Here is a 26,090-nt window from a genome sequence, read left to right on the forward strand (position 1 = left end):
TTTCAAATATTTCCACAAGTAATTTAAACTGGCTGGAAATTAGAGAACTTGTTCTATTCCTAGTTACATGGGATTGTTGTGAGTTTACCATAAAAAAATGCAGTGTTGCCTCTTAAATTTTAGAAAAGTGCCCAGACAAATTACAGATTATCCTATGGTCACAGGATTTCAAAAATATTTCATTTTTTCTATTTGGGCAGAATTGTGCAAGCTATATCCAATCCAACAAATTAAAATGAACTCTTAAACCTAAAAATCATTTGTATCCTTCATTTTTATTATAGGCATAAATAGAAAGTACATTTTAGATTCCTTTTCCCCTACAAATCTTCTTGCGTGAATTATTAGCACGTAACACAATCCTATTTTAAAAAAATCAAGTCTTTAAATGGATATGTATGAGAAAAACGTCATGTATTTTATTTATAAAGAATCCTTACTAACTACACAAATTTAACCAAAAATCCAAGGGATTTTAGAAATTTTCCATTAATTAAAAAAAGTTTAATAGATTATTTTTATTCCTTTACATGATCTACCACCATGGGAGCCTACTGTATAACATATAGGATAAAGGTTGCTGTGAACAGATACATGTGTAACTACTGTAACTCTAAGCAGTTCCATAATTCTTCCCCCCCCCACCCCCCACCCCCGAGATAGGTTTACATAACTTACTTAAATCCCATTGAAAGTTGGACAGCCTACGTAACTTTAAATATACAATATAAGTAGTGTTTCAACTGAAGATATGACTTGCCAAGTTAGGATAAATATTAATATATGCAGATTAGATTAAGAATATGTGATTTAGCTTTTAAAAAGCAACCTCACAAGATCTGCTTCAGTAATCTTTATACACTTGTCACATCCATAGTTGACTGCATGTTTTCCCATTCAAGTTGCTGCTGCAGGCTAGAACATGCTACTACATTGAAGCTCTTTGTAGCTCATTCCCAAATTCAAAGCTAGAATCCACTGTAAAATTTTAAGAAGGAATTCGAGTTGCCGCTTCCTCTTCTGCATCAGCTCTGTTTGCATTAATTTCAGCTAATGTCCGGCCAAAACGAGTCCATTCATCACTTCTGGGAACAGCAATTTGCTGTAGAGAAATAGTTATATGGGAGGTGTTAGCAAACATATGAACATGCCGTTGTTGTTTTTTTAAAAAAAATCATTGGTTTGTATCCAAAATCTAGAATTGAAACAAACATACATTTCTAGATTCCCTGAATTTTTATGAACATGAAAAATTTATTTCGACACAAAGAGTAGGCTCCATCTCCCTTACAATGAGAAAATCACAGTGAGCCAAGATCTAGGCAGAAGCATCTAGCCAGTGTCTAGCTGGACACAAACAGTTCATAGGGTGGGAATAATATATTTCACATTTTTCTGTTTTCTAGAAGAATTGTACCTCCAACCTGCTGTTCTACTGTCTGGTAAGATCATACGTAGGAAAAAGAAATTTGAAAAGTATTTACTTGTCCAAACCAGTAAAGCAAACCTAAGCCACAACCATTAGTTTGAACTACTTTGACAGCACTGGAGAATTTCCCCAAACTCAAATATAAAGGATTCTGAAGTGACACAAAAGCAGTCAAACAGCAACCCTCTTTGGCTTCTGACCTAAACTCAGTTGCAAACTCTTATCTTTGTTGTGTAGTATCTCTCCTTTCATATTCTCCATTTTTAAACTCGCTGGATACAGACAACTTTTTACATTATTTTGCAACATGAAAGATTCTGGATAACTTGCAATCTTTTCTGAAAAAGTTTGTAATTTGGAAGTCCTGCCAATTGCTGCCATCGGATGCCCCCAAAATAAAAAAGGAATGGTGAATGAGCAGCAGCATTATGGGAAACTGGGTTGAGCAGTAGTTTCCAAGAAATAGGAGAAGGGTTGAAGTAGTTTTAGGCTGCTTCACAAAACTATATTCATGATAATTTCTTTAAATTTTCATCTTCGCATGCACACATACTCGCACTTAAATCTGCTCAAATTTTAAATAGAGAGAGACTTTCTAAATTGAAACAAAAACATGACTCCTATGCACTACTCTTTATTATTGAAGCAAAACAAAATAAGTTAGAAAATTACCTACCTCTCCCACATCATAAATTACTATTTGTCCTTCGGAATCTCCTACCGCAATCTCACGTCCTGAATTTGTCCATCTTACATGATTAAGGGCTGGATTTCCATCCACGGTAATGCTTGCTGTTGGCACCTATCCCAGTTCAAAAAACAATGCTTCGTCATGATTTATACCCTCTTTGGAATTTTGCTAGATTTGTCACAAATATTCAGATGATAATATGACCATTAAAGTTATCTAGCTGTCCCTTATCCTAACACAACAGAGAAGGAAATATTTTACCTTTAACGATATAAATCTCTCTGATATACCCACACAAGGCCCAATGGAAGATGGATTTAGTAATGATAGGAATTAGAGCACCAACCCTTCAAAGATGACAGCTCCAAGTTACTGAGTTCTTCCTTGCTTGGATAAAACCTTGCCTGGATATGCTGAGTTTGAATTACACTGGAAAAATTACTTTATTATAGGTAATCCTCTTCCACTCAAGCACATCATAGGGAGCGAAACTGATTGCTGCACAAAAGTAGTGCTAAATACACTCAGAGTCTGATGCTTTAAAGCATTCAGTGAGAACATCATGCCTAGGTTTTGCTCAGTGCTCAGCAACTAATAGCACTGCATTCTTTAGCAATGCACGGAATACCAGCTTCATGAAGCTTAACCGTTCCAACTATCTGTTAGGGTGATACAATGCACATGGTATCTGATGTACAAAGAACTTGTATTCATGCCAGATAACAAAAACCCTGGTTTTACCCTGTACTAGACTTAGGTGAAACAATGTCATGGCATATTCCTATCAGCATAAGCCACAAATACAGTCATTCATTTTGTGTTCATTTAAAACTTATTATTAGTTTTATTAATCAAATTTATATAGCTGTCCAACTCACCAAGGGAGACTCTAGGTGCAACAATAGATAAAAAAAATATCAAAACAAAGACAAATATATAAAAAATAGTATTAAATAGCCTAAAAAAACAAAATACAATCAAAGTGAAGGGAGAATAAAAAATGCTCCCCTCACAATGGAGCCATCTAGCCAAGTCTCTGTGTCTGTAGAAGCCAGACCAGGTCACATAACCAAGTCTTGAGGATCTTACAGAATATCAAGAGGGATCAAAAGCCACTCTAATGGGGGGAGAGAGGGGAGACTGTTTCATAAGATGGGCACTACAATAGAGAAGACACATCTACTGGAACCCACCAAATGTAAATCCCTAGCTGAAGATACCCGCAATAGGCTTCTTTTGCAAAGATGGGAAGGGCTGATGAAAAAGGGGATAGGCGGTCCCTTAGATCGGGCTCCCCAACCCCTGGTCTGCGGCACACCAGAAACCAGGCTGCAGAAATGAGCAAAGCCTCATCTGTGCATGCACGGAATGCAGGCAGTGCGTGAAATCACATCTCCTCCGGTCCATGGAAAAACCTCTCTCCACAAAACTGGTTCCTGATGCTCAAAAGGTTGGGACCCTCTGCCTTAGATTGCCCATGCCCATGCCCATGCCATAAGGGCTTTATAGGTTAAAATCAGCACTTTGAATTGGAGCTTGAAGTAAACCAGTGCAGCTTACAGAGAAGATGTCTAACATGGGCTGTAAGAGTGCACATAATTGCTCACATCCTTGCATACTAAACTAGTTGAAGCTTCCAGATACTCTCCAAGGGCAGCCCCATGTAAAGCCCATTGTAGTAGTCCAATCTGAAAGTGACTAGGGCAAGAGGGGTGAAATCTAAAAATTTTCCCTACTGGTTCTGTGGGCGTGGCTTAATTGGTGAGTGTGGCTTGATGGTCAGATGACCGGGTGGGCATGGCCAATAACAATAAATAATAAAAATAATAAACAAAGTATACAAAACAATAAGAGGTACCAAAAGCCAACTTTCACACTTTACACACACTCAACACAACACAACTGACTCACATACAATGTAAAAGCATTTTTATTATTTTATTTTATTGTGGACTTCAATTCCCAGAGTTCCTCAGCCAGCAAAGCAGGCAGATGAGTTGCTCGCGGAGGAAATGGATTGGAGGCAGGCAGATTCAGTTGTTAGCTGATGCAACTGATGTAAAGCATGGCTTTGCAAGCCCGAAAGGAGCAGCAATTATAGATAAGTAAGAAGAGGGGATTGGGTGGGCATGGGTGGGGACTATTGTAAGAGGTTATTAAAAAAGTGATTTTAAAAGCCTGTGATGATGAGGAAACTCATCTGGGATCGCCAGAGGAAAAAATGATTTTAAAAGCTCCTCTGACGATCCCAACTGAAGTTCCCTCATAGCAGCCCAGAACCTCTTAAAATAATTGTTTAACAAGTTCTTCGGCCGAAGAGGTTGTTAAAAAAAAGAGTTTAAAGGGTTCTGACAATCCCGCGGGATCATCAAAGGCTTTTTTTTACTTTAAAAGGCATGTTTCTGGCTGAAGAAAAACTTTTAAAAGTAAAAATAAAACACCCTCTGATGATGGCGTGGTTCAGCAGAGGCAGGGGGCAGGGCCAGGGATTTTTGCTACCTGTTCACTGAACCACCAGACGCCATTGCTACCAGATCGGGCAAGCCGGTCCGAACCGGAAGCATTTCACCCCTGGGCAAGATTGATTGCAAGCAGGGCCTGTTGATCCAGGAATGGGCACAGCTGGTGCACAAGACAAAGCTGTGCAAAGACCTTTCTAGCCATGAGTGCAATCTGTTTACCAAGCAGGAGTTGTGAATCTATAGGGACTCCCAGGTTGCACACAGAGTCTGTCTGAGATAGCGCAACCCCATCTAGCACCAAAGATACAGTCCATAGTCCTGGAATCAGAGGGCCCCAAAAACCAAAGCCATTCAGTCTTGCCAAGGTTCAGTTGAAGCCTATTGTTCCCCATCCAGACTCTTGCAGCCTCAAGGCATTAGGATAACAGGGTCATGGCATCACTTAATTTGCCAGGGGCAGAGATGTACAATTGGTACTCATGGCAATGGATGAACTCACTCAGTGGCCTCATATAGATGTTAAAAGGGAAAAGAGAAAGCACCACCCTGTGCCATCTCACATAGTTGGGGCTGACAATGGGACCTTTTCTTCCTAATTATTACCAAATCAGATTGACCCCAAAGGAAGGAGGCAAATCAGCACAACACCATGTCACCCACCCCAGCCATATGAGCCGATCCAGATAGATAACATGGTTGAGGGGATATTAAGAGTCTCTGAGAGGTCAAGAATGGCATGGCACTACCCCATCCCCTCCACGCAAGAGGTCTTCCAAAAGCAGGACTAGTGCTGTTTCTGTCCCATACCCAGTCTGTTTCCTAACAGAAAAGGATTAAGATAATCCAAATCAACTGATTCCATCAAAAATTAGCCAGTTACAACATTAAAGATTTAGCATACAGACTTCATTGTGAGGTAATTAGGTGAAGAGCCAAGAAAGATAAAATAAATGCATGGCTTTTTAACATAATATTTTTCTGAATATATGCTCAATTACCCTGCAGTCTTGGGATACCAAAACAATTTTGCTTTACCTCAGTATCATTGTTGAGATTCCACAGATCAAGTCTTCCCATTCCATCTACGCAAGCAAAGAGGGCAGGGTGAGTGGGTGACCACATCACATCATAAACATAATCTGAGTTGTCTTCAAATGAATATAGAGGCTTGTTGTTCTAGGAAAAAAATACACTTAGCATGAATATATCTTGCAATTACTGAAACAAAAATAGTTAAGGCATGGTGGCAAGATTTGTGATAGGCAGGAATTGCTATTATTAAATTATGTTTTCTGGCTTCAGGACCAAAGGATGGTTCATGGTCAGCAGAGAGGATATGGAATACTGAATCCTTTTCGTGTATTTTGGAGGTAGTGGAGTTAATAACACATCTTTTAGTACTCAAATTAGAAAAAAAAGTATTAAAATGCTGAGAACTGACTATCTGTAACACAATTTGTTGGTTGCAGAAATGAGTCTGGGAACAAAATGAATCTCTGGGTGAAGGCAGTCTACCACTGAATGTTTGCATTTAATCCTGAGGACATCAAAGCAAAGTTTAGCTTTTGATTGTTGATTCATTATGTGTCATCAAGTAATTCTTTTAGTGGCAAAGTTTCAGTAAAAGTTTGAAGTTTCTCAATTTGAAAAAATACAGAGTCATTCTTGGGATTTATACTAAATTAGACTATATAAGTATAGTAATGTAATTTTAACAATAACATTAGACATTAATGAAGCTGCATATTTTAATTTCTTCAGAGCTAACACAGAAGAGATTTTAAGAAGAGCTTGGACAACCATTTGTCTGAAATGGTACAGGGTTTCCAGCTTGAGTGGGAGTGGTGGACTAGGAGACCTCCAAGTTCCCTTCCAACTCTGTTATTCAATTATTAGAACTTTCATCATGCAGAATTTTATAATATTCATGAAGCAAACAAGATACCACTATTTCATGTTGTGTGCGCGCATGTAGTATCTGTGTAACTCTGTTATACACTATAATGTAAACATAACATACTAATAGCAACTTTAAACTGCTACAATTTATGAGAATTACCTCAGCCAATATAAGAAGGCTGAGTAATGGATAGATCTGATCTGTACACGTTTTACTCTTATATGACAATCATATACTGTATTATGGAACTGATGATTTAAAACATGGATGCTTCAATGAATTTTCTTAACAGAAAACTTAGTTTTACACAGGCAATTTCCGTAAGATGGGTTTTTATACAGGTCAAGTTTGTGTATATTTATCTACTGATACCTTAGTTGTCCAAAGCTTTACAGTCCAGTCAAAAGAAGAAGTTACAAATAGATGAGAAAAGTCTACAGGTCCAACTGCTGCATGGCAATGGATTCCTGTAATGGGTCCTTGGTGGCCTTCAAACATCTCACTGATTCCAGCTTTGCTGTTTAAAATGCATACAAAGGGGGGGAAAATTTACTGTAAAAAAATACTGATGCAAAACTCTAGATACAAAGTACTATTTAACAGTTCAACGTGCATTACAAATTATTTCTACAATATTGCATATTCCATGGAACTGAATTAAGCTCAGTAGCACTATAAATAAAAAAGCTGTATTAATTAAAAAGCTAGACGTGTGCTTTGAAAGATACTATTTACAAAATACTACATATCCTATTATTTTTTCAAACTCCAACTAAATATTAGGGCCACAAAAATTAAGACATTATTGTCTTCCAAGAAACATCACGCTTCCCAAGAGGTGCATTTCCTCCTTCGGTAATTTTCAGTCTGAAATCAGGGATGATAAACCCTCAACTGTATCAGAGCAAACTACCAATTTTGGTTAGTTCTAACCCAAAGCACTGTACAGCATGGGCTGATGTGTGTTGGAGAAGAGACCGGAGTCTCAATTTCATTTAAGAAAGCAATAGATAAGCTACAGCTATACAATTTCAAAACAGATTGAACAGCAGGAGACAAGCTGCCCAATTTATGACTGGTGTGTGATAGTACTGTATAATTATCAACAAAAGCAAGAATTTGGGATATTCTGCCACAATTCCCCTCCAAATTCGATTAATCAGCGTATTCCGCATCAAAGCTCAAAAGCTATTCTTATATCTAGAAAAAAAACGAGATGCTGAAGTTAATTGAAAGTTTTAATTATTAAATAGATACTCTTTTAAAATCCTTACAATTTCTTTCAGATATAATCATCCTATACAATTAAAGACCAGCAATGCCAAAATTAATGTTTCTTAAAGTATGTGACCCAAGATGCAACACCTTGTGGCTGAAAAAATGAAATCCCAGGGTCTAATCACCTGCCATGGCGACATGCTGTGTAGACAGAGCCCTCTTCACTTCCAACGACAAAGTTGTTGACATCTCCAACAGGGAAAGACATAGAAGTGACAGCAACAGCTTTGGATTGCTTATGAACTAACTCCATGCTATCCTGGAGAGAAGGATATCATATTTCTGTTTTCCCAAACAACTTTTCTGCTAAGATCAGGGAATATTTCTGATACTAGCCTTCTACAAAACATTTTTATTCTATATACTTGCTTTATTCATATTATCCATCTGAAAGTATTTAACACAACAAAACAACACATAGTACATGATGACAATGTAGGATTTTTTTTCTCAACCTATGGAATGTATATTTTATTAATATCTACAGTAAGACAAATGTACTACATATTTCTCACTATTTCTTAGATGCTCTGCGACATAATTTAGACCGAAAGTTTATCACTTAAAATCATTTAATGAGTTTCTATATTTAAAGAAACATGTGAACCTTATCCTCAGTATAAATTCTACACTACTTTAAACCGCATGCCACCTCTCAGAATTAAAAAAAGAATCTTTAGATATATGGGACTGGGATACCAGATATTTCATACTGCAGTAGCATATATTTTATCTGCAGAACTTTCCTGAAACAGATATAACAATAAATGTCTGACATATTTAATAAGAAATATACCTGTGGCTGTGATAGCATATCCAAGCTCCATGAGCAAATCTTCCCATCAGTAGAAATGCTGATAAGGTTATGGGCATTCTGTGTCCCCACAACATTTACACAATATACAGGATGCTAAAGTAAAATCATATAGCACAGTTTAACAAAGCTTCCATGGAAATTTAAGATATCTTCAAATAAATGCAAATCTAAATTTTAAATGATCAGGCAAGAAGGACAAGAAAGATATCCAGGGACTTAACAACCCATTGTTTTCTACAGCTAATCACCAGACCTTCCCCAGAAACTAAGATCTAGATTTGGTTGCTTAGCAGTCCTGCAAGATTAGACACTTCACTAAAAGTACAAAAACCAGTGCTGGTACAGGAAGGATTAAAGGTTTGTTCTTGAAATACAGGTAGTCCTCATTTACTGATCCTAATTGGGACCAGCAATTCTGACACAAAACGGGAAATTATGTGACTGTGACTGCTCTTTCAAGCTGGAAAAAGACAAAACTATTCAGTTCCACATCTTTGGCTTTTGTTTGCCTCTTAACCACTCCCCTGCCTTTTAGAATCTTTGAACGCCTGTTTACTGTCTTGTACACATTGAAAGCAATGTGACTGCATGGCAGCCCAGGGCTAGGAGCCACGGGAGGGGGGGCACTATGCAAATAGCTTACAGTACTCTCCTGAAATCTCTTTCTTTCCAATCTTTCTGCTCTATGAGGTGGGGTGGGGGAAACAATTGATTTCTTTAGGCAATCAAGATATCTTTGCCTGATCCTTTCCCAGTGCCAGCAAAATTACATTGCTTTTGATATTTAGAAGGGCAAATAGGTTACTCTCTTGTAATCCTTTCCACTCCAATCTTTCTTCTCTGCGGGGGTGTGTGTGGGGTATGTGAAGAAAAAAAATCCAAAGGTGAGGTGCGTTACAAAGCCTACTTATAGCAATGGCAATTATGATTGAGAGATGCTGCAAAGGGTTGCAAATGACTGCAAATTAGCTTTAAAGTTATTTTTCCAGCACCCTTTTAATTTTGAACAACTGCTGAATGAGTGGTCAGTAAGCGAATGTTTCCTCTATGCCAACATTAGGAGGCAAAGTTATGACAAAAAAAGACTAAATGTTAATAAAAATGGAACAAAAGAAAAATAAAAGGAAATAGAACAAACAGCTATAGTGATATAAGAGCATGGTATACCTATCAACATTCCTAAGCACAGAGCAAAGGAATGACCAGACAGTCTAGATTTTGAAAATATGAATAGCTAATACTTTCATTTCAGGCCTACATGTTTTCCCAGCAGGGAAAATGTGTTTCTCAAGGGAAAGTGAGAGCTAAGGAACAAGTAAGATATGATCTCCTGTTCATAATGAAAAATTCAGAGACCTTGGAACCTGGAGAGAGACAAATATAGATGACAGGAAATACCATAGAACCAAGTAATGTGAAATGGTGAATTGATCCTTTCAGCAAAAAGTTTAATTCAAATAGGATTATAGTATCTTTTCTATAAGACACTCATTTCTTGAATGTTATAATACTTTTTTCTTCACACATTCTGAATTTTATCCCATCATGCTCTAAGCCAACGCTATCCTAAATTACTGAATAAGTCAGTAATTTTTTTCTTATGTCTTGCCTTAGTAGTTGCCTTTGTCACTACTTCACGCTCTTCCTGTGCACTTTGCACAACACTGTTTGTCCTGAAAGGAGACTGGGTGATGAAGATATATAGATCTTCCGTTCCCTACCGTGTGAGCAGCAGCTGAAAGGGGAGTTCTCTGAACTGGTGTTCGCTTATTGCTACGGTTATCCCAGAGCACAATTTGTCCAGAATATGTGCCACCAACCACCAAATTTGGATGAAATTTTGCAAATGTAGCAGACATAACAGCTGACTGTAAAGTGAAAAAAGAATGTAAATGTTATTTCTGAATATAACTGTTTACCAGAAATATTTCCTAAATGACTTCAAGAATGACTATATCAGAAAAAGGCACATTAATGGATCATCTTTTAACCTATGAAATGTTATACCATATTAAATATATAACACAGGGAAATGAAACTTCATTATTATGCTTAAGGCTACTTTCTTAAGCATGGGGGTAAGGAAGATAGTTGAGCCCAGATGAGTTTGTTCTGGTTTTCTCAGCTGTCGTATTATCTTGTATATGTCTTACACCTATTATTTCACTAGTTGTTTCATTAGCTGCTCAGACTTGCATTTGGGAGATGGGCAGCCATATAAATTGACTTGAAATAAGTATTTTACAGTAGCCTATATTGAGGCCAACTTGTACATTAGATCATTTTAAGTTGAAATAATTTATTATTAATTTATTTCAACTTTATTAACTTTACTTCCCTTAAATTTTAGGCTATGTATATTTGTTTTCAATATACAAATTGGGTTGAGATGTGATTATATATTTTTAACGATAAATGCAGATTCTGTACTGATCTTTGAGTATGGCTGCAATTGGGCAGGGACCTATAAAAAGGGGCTGAATCCATGGCGGTGACTGTTTGACTGACAGTCTGGCCGCCCTTCAGCTAAATGCGGAGCGAAACCTCACGCTGAGCCGGAATGCGCTGGAACCTTGATCCTGCTTCCAGCTAAGCCCCTAGGTCAGTTCTGCGAGCAACGCTTGATCAGACTGCCCAGTCTGAATCACCTTCCAGTGATGTGACATGCCGCTGTGTGGCCCTCAATGGGCTCAAGCTAAAAGCTCTTCACGCTGGAATTGATGGTGGCACAGCTGTCAATTGGTGATATAGTTGCCACATTGGTAGTAAAGTTGTTATAGATAGGATTAGCATCCAGGAATTAGGTGACCTAGTTAAAAAAACTATGTCTATCCTTAGCTAGGACTGAGTCAAAAGCTGGAGACCCTTGGTGTAGGAGTGTCCTCGCAGCTTTGACAGACTCAGTCCTATTGGCTAGCAGACGAGGACATCCCATTCCTGGATGCTGCCTCCACTACACGGGAGAATGTTGTGTCATCTTTTATATAGTATGAGATTGTATAAGTTTAAATAAGGCACATTACGTTAAAAAGAAGATAGTTGGATCCTTCAGATATCAACATGTGTTTAGAATGGATTACATTTGAAGTTCATGTTTCCTCAATTAAATAATTATGCTGATAATTAAAAGGCAAGTCTTGTCCACTTTTACTAATACAAAATATTTAACCCTACAAGGTAAGAACTTGCATTACCTGGCAGTGAAAGACATATTCTGGAGTTGTTTTCTTATATTTCATATTCCAGACAAGGGCCACCCCATCAGGCTCATGAGGAGCATCTTCATTGTTGTTATAAGATGCTACTAACAACTCTGGGTACTGAATAAAAAAATAAAAGATTCTCTGTTACTGGCTTTAAATAAGACACATTCAAATAAATCCAAATTAAGTTACTAAACACAACTTTATTTCTTGAAAATCTATTTTGACAAGAGTGTAAGGAAAATAATATCTACTGAGGAAGACTTATTAGACTAAGTAAAGTTACCTGAGATGACCAGTCCAAGCAACTAACAACACGATGCTTTGACCAACGTTCATCAAAAAACTGTCTGTTTAAGGATAGTTTAGCTCCTGCCTGAATTTCTCTGGAAAAAAATAAAACAATAGAAGAGGACGGACTCAGGATAATTTCCAGTAAAATTAAAACAAATGGAGTAACATATTTTAGAAATTCCCATATTACCCTTCTTTATCTTCTAAGTCCCGGCCACTGTAGTCAAAGAAAATATTAATTTGCTCAGAAAGAGCTCTTTCTACAATTCTTGTAGAATGATCAAAGAAGCTCAAAAACTCTTCAGAATGCAAAATTTGTTGCTTTTCTTCTTCTGTTAGTTCATGTGGGGCAACTGGAGAGAGACAAATTTGGAATGTGACTTATAACCAAGAGACTAAAATGAATATATTTTAATGATTAGAATATTAGTGTGTGTGGGTTTGAGATTTTCAACAATAATGAACAGCTGCAATTTTATTCAATGCTTTTTAATCTTTAAACTTTAATAAATACAAATTTAATACAGTAAAGAGAAACAGGCACAACAAAATGAAAACAGAAATTTGAATCAGATATGCTTCCTCCTTCATATTATTAAAAATGAGGAACACAGCACTCTTTAAGAGAATACTGAAGTAGGGAGAACTTCCTGTTGGCAGTATTAGTTTTTATTTATGATAATTGTTTCTTTATTGTTTTAGTATTTATGGTTAGTTCTACCTTTATATACTGAAAATCATCCAGTTATCAGAATAAATGGCATATGAATGGATGTAAAGAAATAGAATATTTATACCTTCCTCCTCTTCCTCCTTTTTCAAAACGCTTTCTTCCTCAGGTTCAACTGGTGGTTTTTGTATAACTACATCATCTTCATCTTCGTCATCTGTAAAGAGGAAAGTTGTCAATAATTGCTTGGCCAATTGTAATCTGGGATTACATTTATTAAATAACGAAAATATACTGTCACTGTCAGAAAAATCACTAGATAAAATTTACTAACACAGCATCAAAACTAAACATACAGTACAAGGTAGCTTTTCAGAGATTTTCACTTTAAATTCTTAACTTCTATCCAGCTTTGTCACTGCAGATGAAACATTCATCCATGTGATTTTACGCTGCATGTTGACATATAGAATAATGAAAATAAAGCATCTTAACATAGCTCTTAGAACCATAGCTTTCTTTAGATATAGATTCAATAACAAAAAGTGTTTCATAAAGAAAAGACGTTACTTTAGTTTTGTTGATGCTAGCTGGAAAGGTAAATTTTGCTAAGAAAATAGCAAGAGAAATTATCTTTTTTTCCCTATCATTTTAATTGCAAGTCACATTATCATTATAAAGTTTGCCAGTGAGCATTTTAAAAGTAGAATGCTGTTTCCTTAATTGCAACAAATAATAAGAAGTGACACTTTGAAATACTGAGAATATATCTAGCATTTTTTTCATTGTTACATTTTGTAAATAGTACAAGCCCCTAGAAAATTTAAAAAGAGCAATGTGGTGCTGTAGAGTATGTTTCCTGCCTCTTATTGTTCTGCTTCTCAGAGTATCTTTTTTAAAATACTTATTTCATTTGTTAACCAGCTATGTCATCTGTCTAGAAGAGAATGGAAGCAGAAGCCTGCATCCTGCCTTCTTGCAAGTAATGAGGCAAGATTCAACAGGGGTTTATTTGTTACAGCCATTCCCCTGACCCATGTTCAAAGTCATGGGGGGGGGGAAGAGGGAAGAGTGGTCAAGAGGTGCAAACCAGCTGCCAAGCTATGGTCCCAGCAGCCAGGCCAGCTGACTAGACAGCAGCAACCAGATGGTATTGCTGGGATTGTCTATCCCAGCTCTGAGGTGGCAATGGGATGGCACAGCATTTTTCTGCTTGACTGCTTCCAATTATGTTTTTTCTCCAATGGCAAGTCTGTGCAATTACCAACTCTCCAGGAGGTCCAGAGACAAGCCTTTACCCTGCAAACAAAAATACAGCTTGTAGGCTCTACCAGCTGCCAAGCCACACACATAGTGATAGGCTGAAGCAAAATCTGGAAAAAAAATCTTTCTAACTCTAGTTTAGTCAATAAAAATATAAATCTATACCTGAAGGAACAAATGTCTTAAATGACACTATATAATGCATACAATAATACAAACTCCAACTTAATCAAAATGATAATGACGTATGCCAATCCCACATTATATGAAATCGAGCGATTTTTACGTTCTGACAAGTTTACAGAACTAGGATAAATGGCATGAACAATTTCAATATATGCTCATACTTCTGAACCAAATGGTGAAGGTTAAAATCTTTCCTTTCAAGGGCCTCAATCAGCCACAAAGGAAAACAGTAATCACTGTCTTTTCAACCAGCCCAACCACATTTGTCAGCCCTTTCTCCGTCAATGCAGCCAGAGCAATCAACCTGCCAAACATTCAGAATGGAAAAACAATCTGAAAATACAGGGTATAATGCACCTGCCAGTGAAAATGGCCATTTCAAGAAAAGCTAGTGATCTCAGTGACCCTGCTGAGGAGGCGGTGGTGCAAAGGGGAAAGAACGCGTAAAAGAATTCTTAGTGATCTCCACTCTCTTGCACATTGACATTTCCTTACAAAGCCTGCCAATTACAGCTTTTGTGCTACTTAAAAAAAATGAAAGCTTTTTTGGACAAAATAATCACACAGAGAAACGGAAAGACACTGCTCCTTTTTAGATGAATTTGTACATACAATGGACTATTAATCAGAAAACTGGATAACAGAGCAATTCTATGCCATGTGCCCCAAACAAGAGACTAGATTTCCACCCAAGCATTGGGGAAGAGAAAATTGATAAATGCATAATTTTTGCTTAATAATGAGAGATTGTGAATAGCAAATTACAAAGCAATGACTAGATTAAATAATTTGGTTAAATTAAGTGTGGACTTCTCTTTTTGTATGTAGACACGCTACAGCAAACAATGCCACTGTGACTTCAGAACAGGAATGCCCCCTTGACCTTTATAAGTTGTTCAAAGCTCAAATTCCATACATTTAGAAGTTAAATCTCAGCTTCCTGGCTCTGCCATTCCATTTTAATTCTAAGTACCATTTTCTGTGATAGAAGTCAAATCCTTGTCAAAAGCAGATGGGCAGCTCTCTACTACTGCCCAAGCGATCTGGTTATTTACATATATTACAGAGATGAAATCTGATAATCAATCGCCCCTCCCTTTTCACATTTTTAGTGTAGATGACAGATGTACAAACAAATTTCTCCTCGTCCTTATTCTTTATTTGCTGTCAACGCTTAGGAATAACTATTACTGAATCTCAGCCCTAGAAATGGTATTACTGCAATTACAAAAATACACTTGCACGCACTGGAGCAATTTTTCATCTCAGTTTAATACTTATTTTTAAGATATATGCAAATGCCACTAAATAAATAACAAACTTTAATCCTGTTAATCTTACATTTTATCACTTAATAGCATACTAGCAAAGGATTTAAGAGAACTAAGTGGATATCCAAGAATAGTTATTCCTTAGTAATTTAAATTTAAGCTGATATGCAAACAAATGAGTAGAATTATAAATTCACTTCAATATACACATACACATGGTATTTATTTTAGAACAATCTACTATTCTGGCAAGAAGCCATAGCTTTTTCTAAATCATCCTTCTGCAGGTCAACAAATTTGGGCTAACTATGTGACCAGAAAATTCTCTAGCTGTCAAAAGTCCTATTCCTGCTTTTTACCCAATAGTACACAAAGCCTTTGAAGTACTTCAAGCAGTGCCTGATGCTTTTAAACATCACTGTGATCCAAGAGATGAGGTTTCTGTCTATTACGCACTAGCCTAAATGATGCAGTTGTGCTGGCATAATGGCAAGCACATCTAAAATTCCTGCTGCTTCTGCCTTCTTTGTTCCTTGTATTTAACCCATTGCCAAATTAAGCAGTTTAATCCTATACAACACTGTGAAAATATAGACCTACTTAATTTCCCCCTCCCCCCTCAATATATACTGGTCTATAAAATCTACTTCTCCAGCTTTGTCACCTTAGTATCCAAATGATACTTGCTCTCTTAAACATACCCTTTCTTTTGTGTATATATATTAATGTATGTATTATTGTTCATACTGTAATATTCATTCGTAATGTAGATCTCATTCCTTCCAACATCCTGTTTTGTGAAGCCTTTGAATTCTTTAATTTCTTGCCTTGCTGAAAGAAAGCCTATTCATATATCAATGAACACAAAATCTTTCCCTTATTGATCTCACTTCCATTTTCCTTTTTTTAAAAAAGGTCTTCAAGTGCAGCTATAAATATCCGTTTTTGTTTGCTTCTCCATATACACCAATGGTTCTACTAAAAACAGACCACAGAATAAAGATGCAAAATTATTCAAACTTTATAATTAAATTGTCATACAAGTTTATTTTTTTCTTGTCAATATATATGTCCCATAGAATGTACTATTTAAATTGGCAATTTTCCTGACTAATATTTTATGTACAAGAAGTTACAAATACAGTATTATGTATGAATTAAAATCAGGGTACTGAACAGCAGCGAAAGTTAAACAGTATTGCTTACAATCTAATATATATGCACCAGCTGTACCATTCTGGATTAGGCCCTGGAAAATATTTTGAGAAAATGTCCAGCTCTTTTATTTCATTGCTATAATCTCTTTTATTATTCAGCATTCAAGACTTACCCCAATGATGCAGAAATGCTTTATTTATTTCACATTAAAAGCTACACTGCCACGCAAGAACATAACAATGAGGAGTGAAACTACATGTCAAATCATTTTACTGATGAATATTTATTACAATATACTAAGTGGTTACTATGTTTTTTCTTGACAGAGGATCTAAGGTTACAAGGCAAGCATTAAAAATCTGTAAAAGTAGCAGTTACTTTTAAAATGCCAAATCTCTTCTCAATGAATGGTAAATGAACCAGTGAATTTTTACTTAGCGTTAACATCAAAATTGGGCTGTATTTTGTTGAGATGAGAAGAAAAGCAGGCTGTAAATTAGACAGCGTCTTGCAATAACTCTAAGAGAATGAAGTTCCAGTTGTCTGCGTGGTCTGTTGTTGCAGAGTAGGTTAATCAAAGTTAAATCATCTGTGAAATGGGTGTCTTTTGTTAAAGCCAAAGTGTCTTCAGATCACATTTACTATCTGTTTTATTTTGTTTTTGGCAGATACTTCTTAAAAATAGTAGAAGGTAGTATCCTAGACAAATCTTTTTGTATTACATATAGATCTAGAATTTTTCAAATGATTAAAGTTTGACAATATTAAAGCATTAAGTTGAGATAATATGGTTAGATTCACTTCTCTGCTAGAGGCCTCATTTGCATCCCTGCTTACCTTTCTTTTCTCATTCTATTAAAAATCCTACGCATCAAAGTCCTGACAGTGACACCTATCAGTAACACTGCAAGATAAGGACAAGCTTTCATTCAATGGAAGCTAACTGATTGTTACTTGTATTGGGGAATAACAGAGGCAATCTGAAGTCACTTTGAAGATACACATCAACAATCAAACCTCTAACTTATGTGTTAACTTGACTACTTTTCCTTTGTATACATTTTTCTTACAGGAAAGAAGCATGGAAATATGTGAGACTAATATTTTACTGAATCTTAAGCTTGATCAATACTAAACTACTACAAAACATTGCACAGGCAATTAAGAAAAACGAGTATGTATGGTGACTTATTTTCCCCATATTCTGGGGCCATTTATTCATATCAGGGGTCTACTGTGTCTTACATACACAATACAGTACAAGACTGGAAATTACAATTATTAACACACAGTATTCTGTCCAGATATATTATTTTGTTATGGGAACATTGTAAGAATTAAATATAGGTAATAATTTAGTACTTTTATACTGAGCAATATATCCAGAAATGGAAACTCAAGTATATATAATATAGAGCTATAATATAGAGCAATTATGGAGTTGTTTTCAAATTATTAAAACCTGAAAATATTAAGAATGAGATTGTTAATGAACTAAGTCTTTACAACTTCGTAATCATTTTCAGATTTAAAAAAAGAGACATCTTTGCTTTTATAGACAATTTTTCAAGCAGACCATGCAATGGGCATGCATCATATGCCTTTTGAGCATCAAGTCTGCTTCCTACAGCTTCAGCTGAAGTTCATAAGCTATTCTGGGAAAACTCTAAGATTCAAAACAAAACCTCCCATTCCTCCTTCCCAAGAAAGGTAATCTTCCTCTCTTCCTTTATGTTTGGATCTCATATATATATATTCTTTTCTAGCTGCTCTTTTGACCTATTACTTCTTTATTTTATTTTTTGCTTTTTACAGCATGCAAGATACTTTTAAATTACTCCTTTTCCATTTTAATTCTTAAATTGAGTTTGACTCAAAGTCCCTGTAACCAACAATTAGGAAGAAGTTTACTACTGCCTTCTAGATTTTTCCCCCCAGTTCTTAGTCTAACAGGAATACGTAAATAATGCATAAATGAATAAATAGGATACATAGCACAAAAACTATATTTTGCAGAACACCTTTTAGTATAAGTCTTTAATATAAAGTTAAGACATATTTGAGGGCAAGCTTGGTATAGTGGTTAAGGCATCAGGCTAGAAACCAGGAAACCATGTACTCTAGTCCCACCTGGGACATGAAGCCAGCTAGGTGACCCTGGGCCAGTCACTTTATCTCAGCCCTAGGAAGGAGGAAATTTCAAACTATTTCTGAAAAACCTTGCAAGGTGCAGGGACTTCTCCAGGCAGTCTCCAAGAACTGAGCACAATTGAACAGAAGAAAAATAAAAGTGTTTTTTATCTTAAAGTAGGATTTGTAATCCATATTGAGAGTCTAACCAGACTACTTGATAATTAAAAGACCAACGAGCAATCATTCTAAATATTTATACACACCTATGTCCAATTTCCTCTCTGATTCCATGCTGACCTAGCCCTAAGTGGGTTCCCCCCATGGGATTTTGCCATGTATTTTACCACAAAATGTAAATAGGGGAGGCTCAAATAGTCAGTGCTCTCCTAACCATACCGATGCACTATGAATCTGTTGCCGACATCCATTTTTCTCTTCAAGTGCATGGAGACCCAACCATAACCCTTATAACCCTTTCCCCACCTATGGAATTTTGTCTACAGTACACGTACATAAAAATTGGATCTGTTTATCTATGACAAAAAACAGAGAACAACTGCCAGTAGTCCTCACTTAACAAAAATAACTGGGATAAGAATCTCTGCCACCAAGCAATGCAGTTGTAAAGTGTGATATGTGTTGGAAATGATTTTGCATAAAAAACTTGGATCGGTAAGAAAAGAAGTTTATTTACCCAAAATAAAATAAAAAAGGCAGTTTACAAAGTGTGGTGGGTCATGGCAGGAAACCTCAACAAGAAATTCTAAGCCACACCCCTGAATTCAAAAGCAAAACATTTTATAGATCCTAATGCGACGCCCCATTCCCTCCCCTTTGGTCCCATTGGATATATCCCAGTTATATCCTCTGGGGTTACAACTAATCCAAGGCACCTATTAAGAATACATTAACCCCCTTCCCGCCCTTCAATTACAGCCCGCTCGGCTTTCCCTCTTGTATGTAGAAGGTCCCACACTCTGATACCCCCCCCCTTGCTTTCCCTGTTCTGTCGGTCATGGCTCGGAAAAGCTAGTAACAGGCAGGGGCCAAACAGAGAAATGAGATCCAGCTGCTGTCCAAGGGTGAAGCCACCCATACATGCACACACACTCTTCCTCCTTCCCTAACAAAAGGTCTTGTGCTCTGGCAAAATCCCCATGCTCTCCAGACTTCTGCGGTTAGAAAATACACAGAGGAAGCAAGATTCAGCTGTGATTGGGAGAAGGTTCCTCTCACTCACACACATGCAGGCATACACACATTTCCCACACTTTTCCATGCTTTAAAATTAAAATTTAGAGGTACTCACCTTCTTTCCAAGCAGCCTTTGAGCTCAACACTCAAAACCCCTTTAAAACCTTTGTTCCAAATGGCCAAGGCCCCAGAAAACTTACCCACAGACTCAATGGGTATGATGCTAGCAAAGGAAGCTTACTTGGGCAAGGTCCATTTTTTAGGTTAGCTTGGAGTCCCATCTCTGGAGTGCCAAATTGTTGGAAGAAATATTCTTCTGGGGTCAGTTCCAAGTGGGGAAAAAGGCACTGGAAACATGGGGACTGCTTGGAAAGATGGTTTAATGGTGGACAGGATCACATGGCTTGAGTTCCTGAACAGGATCACATGGCTTGAGTTCCTGAGTAGAAAAAAAGGGGCGAGATGCTGGGAGTACCTTGGTTTTATGCCTTCTGTTGGGCCCCACCTCAGTGTTTCCAGTTTCTATGTAAGAAATGCATCCTGATTGGTTATCAAACTTCCAGGGGGCGGGAGTCTTAGCTAACTTTGTAGGTTGTCTCCCAGGCATGCTTCCTTGCCATGTGGTGAGTTTCTGTTGCTAGATGGGTCCTATTATGTCTTTAGTGTTGCAGATAATGGCCCATCGACAAAGGCAGGAGAAAAGGGAGCTGCAGGGAGCTGCTTTGTCTTTAAAACATGTTTCTCCATTTCTCATCCAGGAAAATGTAATATTCTGCCTTTTTAATATTTCCTAAAATATTTCATTTTTAAGGAGAGGGGTGGGTTTATTTCCTACACATGAACATGTTGCTTAGCAAAGCTGTCCTATCTTACCATTGTTAAGTTAATCACTGTGGGTCATTAAAAGAGGACTTCATGTGACTAAAAATTCTGATTTCCTGCTGGCTTCTCCACCAACTCTGCTTGTGGGAAGGCAGGAGGCTGCAAACCATAATCATGTGACTGCATGGGTAGTGCACCTACCCGAACTTCAAAAACCATCTTAAGTATCACTTGTTCAGTACTGTTGTTTGAACAGCAGAATAAGTGATTGTTAACTGAGGACCACTTATATAGGGAATTGTTAATTATAACAAAGCCAGTTTATTACAGTGGTTAAGGTGCTGGCCTAGAAACCAGGAGATTGCGAGTTTTAATCCCCCCCTTAGGCATAAAAGCTGACTGGGTGACTTTGGGCCAATTATTCTCCGCCGCCCCCCCCCCCCCAAAAAAAAAAAAAAGGCTTGTTGTGGAAAAATGGGAGGAAAGAATATTAGGTATGTTTGCTGCCTTGAGGGAGAGAGGGAGGGAGGGAGGGAGAGAGAGAGAGAGGGAGAGAATCTGTTCTTTGTCACAAGTAAATATCGTTATACATACAAACTAGAAAGAATGATGAGAGGCAATTATGGTTGGACCTCTCTCCCATACCATCCAGTTTCTTCCAGATCAGGAGTGTCAAACTGGCAGCCCATGGGCCAGATGCATCACGCACAGGCCACGCCTACCCCAGCTCGTGAAGGGAAAAAAATGTTGTGATATGTCATGTGAAGGCGTGATGCCACGAGTTTAACACCCATGTTCTAGATAGTTACCCAGTCTTCTAGAACACATTTTTAATATGCAGGGAATGCTAGACTTCAGTGGAGGAGGAAGCCTAGAAACCATTCTGGGGACACAATTGCAGGGGTTTGGTTTTTAGTTTTTGCCACAGTATATCCCAATGTCAAAATATAAAGCCACTTTGCATGTTCCAGATATGCTGCTAAGTTTTTAAAAAACTTTTTTAAAGCTATAATTGTGCATGGCCACTTATTTGTCTATAAATGTGCCTTTTGTTGCCTTAGTGACTATAACTGGTTCTGCAATTTATTTTATGTTAAAAAAAAAACCTCTGCAAAGCCTTATTTCTCTAAGAGAAAAAGACCTGTATATGATACTTTATCAAAATATAAAATGAAGATAAGAGCACTGAAGAAATAAGCCACAATTCTATGCCAATTTAAATTTCTTGACAGAATTGCTTTCCTTTCTGCAAATATTTTTTAATATTTTCCACAATAAAAGTATTGAATTTATTTTTTTGTATCAAGATGTATGACACTTACCTTGTCACATGTAAGTCTTTTTATATAGAAAGATGTTCTTTATGTATAAGGAAACAGTAAGAGTGAAATTTATATTTACCTTCTTTAGGCTGAGTCATAACTGGAGTTTGGGTCTCCTTTGTGTATGTGACCATTTCTCGAGGAGGAAAGTCAACTTGAGTAATTTTGGACATTGCAAGTTTAATAGGTCCACGTCTAAAGAAAATGAAGTGGAACGTTATAAGGAATGTGTTTACAACACCCTGCCCAACAGAAGTATTCTATGGAGAAGTTCTATAGGAAAATTTGACAGAAAATTAATAGCACTAAACTAAAATGGATCACAATTTCTTATACTGTTTTAGATGGCATAAATATTAGTGGATTTTCGATAATTTGCTATTAAAAGTAAATAAAATGGATTCATTCCAGAATTTTATGAACAGGATAGTCCTATACAGCCCCATACTCTCAAAAACCCTCCAAAGAATTCCAAAACATCACTACAGGATAACTGATTTTTTTTACTTGATTATTTTCTCTATTATTCTGCCATATATAAGTGCTAATAATAACAATAATGTGCAAGTCTAGATCCAACCTAATATAAAGCATGTGCTTTATATGTTAACTCAATAGAACTATAATTTAACTTGTAAAGTATCTTATCATGTTGAAATCAATTATAATTAAGATACCATTGTGCAATGACTTTTGAATTAGAGATTCATGAAATGCTTATTTGTACCCTATGACTATCATTAAGTATTGTACCTTATGATTCTTGATGAATGTATATTTTCTTTTTATGTACACTGACAGCATATGCACCAAAGACAAATTCCTTAAGTATCCAATCACACTTGGCCAATAAAGAATTCAATTCTATTCTATTCTATTCTATTTGTCTGAAGAACTTCATGATAGGAATGCACAGATTTGATTTGAAAAAGGTGCTCCAGAAAGCAAAGAAACATGTAACTATTGAGTGGGGGATTCTGCTACAGCTGTGTGATCATAAAAACAGACCACACATCTTTAAGGAGCTGCAGATAAGAGCCATGTTTGTATTCCTGAAAAGTTCCTCTTCAAAACTAAATCCAAAGTACTGCACTATCATAATACATCCCGAGATAGTTTCCATTAAGCATCTGCATCTACTGTATTTTGGCCATAATGCACCTATGCTTCTCAAAAATGTAGAAAAGCCAATAGTCCTGTTCTATTCCACCTACTGTAATAAAGTTTCATATTTATATTATACTCTTCCTACTGCAATTCACGTTTATTCTTTACTCCTATATGATAGGCCAATTTAACTCCAGTACTATAGGTTTGTAAACAGGCAAATTACTAGTATTTGTAGATTCATACTTTGTTACAAATATCAAAAGGTTTAATAAATTATTTTTTAAAATCTAGAAAGAACATTTAGTAAATAAGTGAAACTTAAATGTAAATTCAAAAGTGACAATCTAGAATTGTAATTTATGTTGTATTTACAGGGTTGTTTTTTTTCAATTATGTTAAGTCAGTTTTTCCAAACATATTTTCTTGTTTTATACTGTTTGGAAATGTATTCTAAAAACTGCTGATTAACAAATTCAACACTATATTATTGCTTAATATGTTTACCTAATCACATGAAAAATGGTTTCACATGTTACTTTTAAGAATCTTACTTTGAACATAAATAAACAATTGCTACATAAAGATGGAAGATAAAAAAAACTCTTCTGTACCCCAGATCGGAATCAGAGTGGAGCTGTAGAACAGATGGATCAGTATCCCAATGCAGCGTCCTAATACACAGGTTGAAGGACAACCATGCAGCATTAGCAAAAAAGGCCATAGATTAGTGAAGCAAATACAGTCTATGAAATGTTAAGGCTATTGTTACACTCATATTATGGTTTCAAAACAAAAAAATGTCAAAAGGTTAGTGAAAATCAAGTGGACATTCAGTGCTACAGGAAAACATGCAATATATAATCAATTAAAATACAAACATACAATTAGTATTGCTAGTAATATCATATATGGGGCTATCAACATCTGAAAACCATTTGTTTTCGGTATCTTTTTGCTGCTGCCTAGATTTTTGCAGTCTATATATGGTACCCCTAACTATGACTGCAATATTATATTAATCAAATAGTTCACAGCACCTTTTCATAAGCTTAATATGCTACATTTTTAAAGTATTAATGTTTAATTATTTATAAAATCTGTGATTCATCAATTTTATTCATGTGGAAATATATGCAAAGTATATGTTTTAAAATTAGCCAACAAATATTTTTTAATTAGGTGCAATTGATAGTATTACTAGATACATTACATTTTCAAACAGTTATAATTTTGAAACCATGAAAAACATGTTAACACATTGATAAAATAGATACACAGATTTAATAGTGCCATCTGATTCATTTCATTAACATATTGTAATCTTGCCCCAAGCATTAAATATGTTCAGGAAATTGTCATATTGGTAAAGGAAATGAGTCAACACATAAACCTTTGGGTATAGAAAAATGCTTTTCCACTGGGATATACTACTACTAGTGTTTCCAAGACATGACATTGCTATAATTACGGGTTAAGCACAGCCTTGGGCTTATGTCATTTAATTTAAAACCAACCCAAAACAACCAATGTCAAGAAAACAGCATGTTTAATAAACTTATTCTACATATGCTTAAATTCCAATGAATCAAAAGTAGTCTTAAGAGCACGATGCAGAAGCCAGTATTAATAAACATACAATGCAACATACTGCAATAAAGATGTAAAAGGAAATATATTTCATATTGTTTATTCTAATACTTTATTTACATATGCATACACATCTTATTAACTATTTTTATGTATATTGCCAATCGTCTGCAGTCAGAAATGGCATAATTATTCCAAATTTATTATTGGGATATAATCAAGTTGCCCAAAAATGATACAAGTGTTTATATTAATGTAATCTACTTTTTATCAGCTTTTTTCTTTGAGGAATGTTATCTTCAATGTTGGGTAGAATTATTACATTCTGTCTTTCATTTATTTAGAGGAACAGTTGTTTATAAATAATTCTAACTATTTAACTATAATATTGTATGAATAGATAATATATATAAATTGATATTTTCCGGCACAGAACTCTGTTCAGTCTCAAAGGCAACTAGTGTTTCTTTCTTTTATATATTCTAATTAAATCCTCTACCTTTCTGTTTCTTTTTTTATTCTGCCTCTCTTACATCTATCTTCAGTTTTTTAGCTTTCTGTCCTATCTTCATTATAAGGAATGTTCAGTTAACTCTTTAATTCCCATTTCCTCCTCCTATGCAAAAAGGCCAACTTTACACTCTGAATACACAGATTTTCTGCATATAATGAGATTGGTTTTCTGCAACTTGAAAATAATTTGAGTATAACTGGTTTACACTGCTATTTTCCATTATTCAAAATCTTTCATATAAAAATTTAAATCCAATAATTCTCATTTATATCCTTTAAGAAAGAGATCTTAATAAAGATTCACAAAAAGCAAGCAACCAACAAAACATTACTGTAAATACATAGTAGCTGAATAACATTGAAACAGGTTTTGAGGGTAAAAATAGAGAAAAAAAATTCTTTACAGAATTGTATCTGCAAAGCCTCCTTAAAAGTAGTGGGGAAATGCAGATGACATGTCAAGTTTTTGGAGAAACTACTAAAAATAGTCTCTTGTACTTTCATTGGATAAAGAGTAGACCCAACCATAAGTCCTCACGTAAGTTCATATAAAAGAAAACTGCAATGACTTATGACCGCAATTCATGGCTCAATTAGAATAATAATTTAACTTCTGCTGGGTTTTTTTTTAATTAATCTTTTCATTAGTTCTCATTCTCCTGGTTACCCAAAGTTTCAAGAATATACATTGCACTGTCTAATCTTGATTTTATTATATTTTTAATTTTATTATATTTTAAATCTTGTTTTTAATCAATTTTGTTAGTAGCAAAAAAGGGAAACATTT

At 35.9% G+C, this 26,090-nt stretch overlaps 1 protein-coding gene across 6 annotated transcripts in view; it reads right to left on the minus strand.

Moving 5' to 3' along the window:
* Positions 1 to 395: 395 nt before the first annotated feature.
* The window catches only part of DYNC1I2 (dynein cytoplasmic 1 intermediate chain 2), a 40,066-nt gene continuing 14,371 nt past the window's right edge, over positions 396 to 26,090 (minus strand). For 4 of the 6 annotated variants that reach the window (XM_058190666.1, XM_058190656.1, XM_058190675.1 and 1 more), the window contains 13 exons: positions 23,815 to 23,874; positions 22,173 to 22,288; positions 12,872 to 12,961; positions 12,265 to 12,427; positions 12,067 to 12,166; positions 11,772 to 11,897; positions 10,299 to 10,445; positions 8,557 to 8,670; positions 7,886 to 8,019; positions 6,855 to 6,999; positions 5,618 to 5,758; positions 2,106 to 2,231; positions 396 to 1,102 (listed from right to left, as the gene is read on the minus strand). In XM_058190666.1, the coding sequence (XP_058046649.1) occupies positions 989 to 1,102; positions 2,106 to 2,231; positions 5,618 to 5,758; positions 6,855 to 6,999; positions 7,886 to 8,019; positions 8,557 to 8,670; positions 10,299 to 10,445; positions 11,772 to 11,897; positions 12,067 to 12,166; positions 12,265 to 12,427; positions 12,872 to 12,961; positions 22,173 to 22,288; positions 23,815 to 23,874 (1,576 nt within the window). In that variant the 3' untranslated portion in view covers positions 396 to 988. The remainder of the gene's footprint in view (positions 1,103 to 2,105; positions 2,232 to 5,617; positions 5,759 to 6,854; positions 7,000 to 7,885; positions 8,020 to 8,556; positions 8,671 to 10,298; positions 10,446 to 11,771; positions 11,898 to 12,066; positions 12,167 to 12,264; positions 12,428 to 12,871; positions 12,962 to 22,172; positions 22,289 to 23,814; positions 23,875 to 26,090) is intronic. The other 2 variants (XM_058190698.1, XM_058190689.1) reach the window with 1 other exon arrangement.

The sequence above is a fragment of the Ahaetulla prasina genome, chromosome 1 (genome assembly GCF_028640845.1).
Source record: "Ahaetulla prasina isolate Xishuangbanna chromosome 1, ASM2864084v1, whole genome shotgun sequence".
NCBI lineage: Eukaryota > Metazoa > Chordata > Lepidosauria > Squamata > Colubridae > Ahaetulla > Ahaetulla prasina.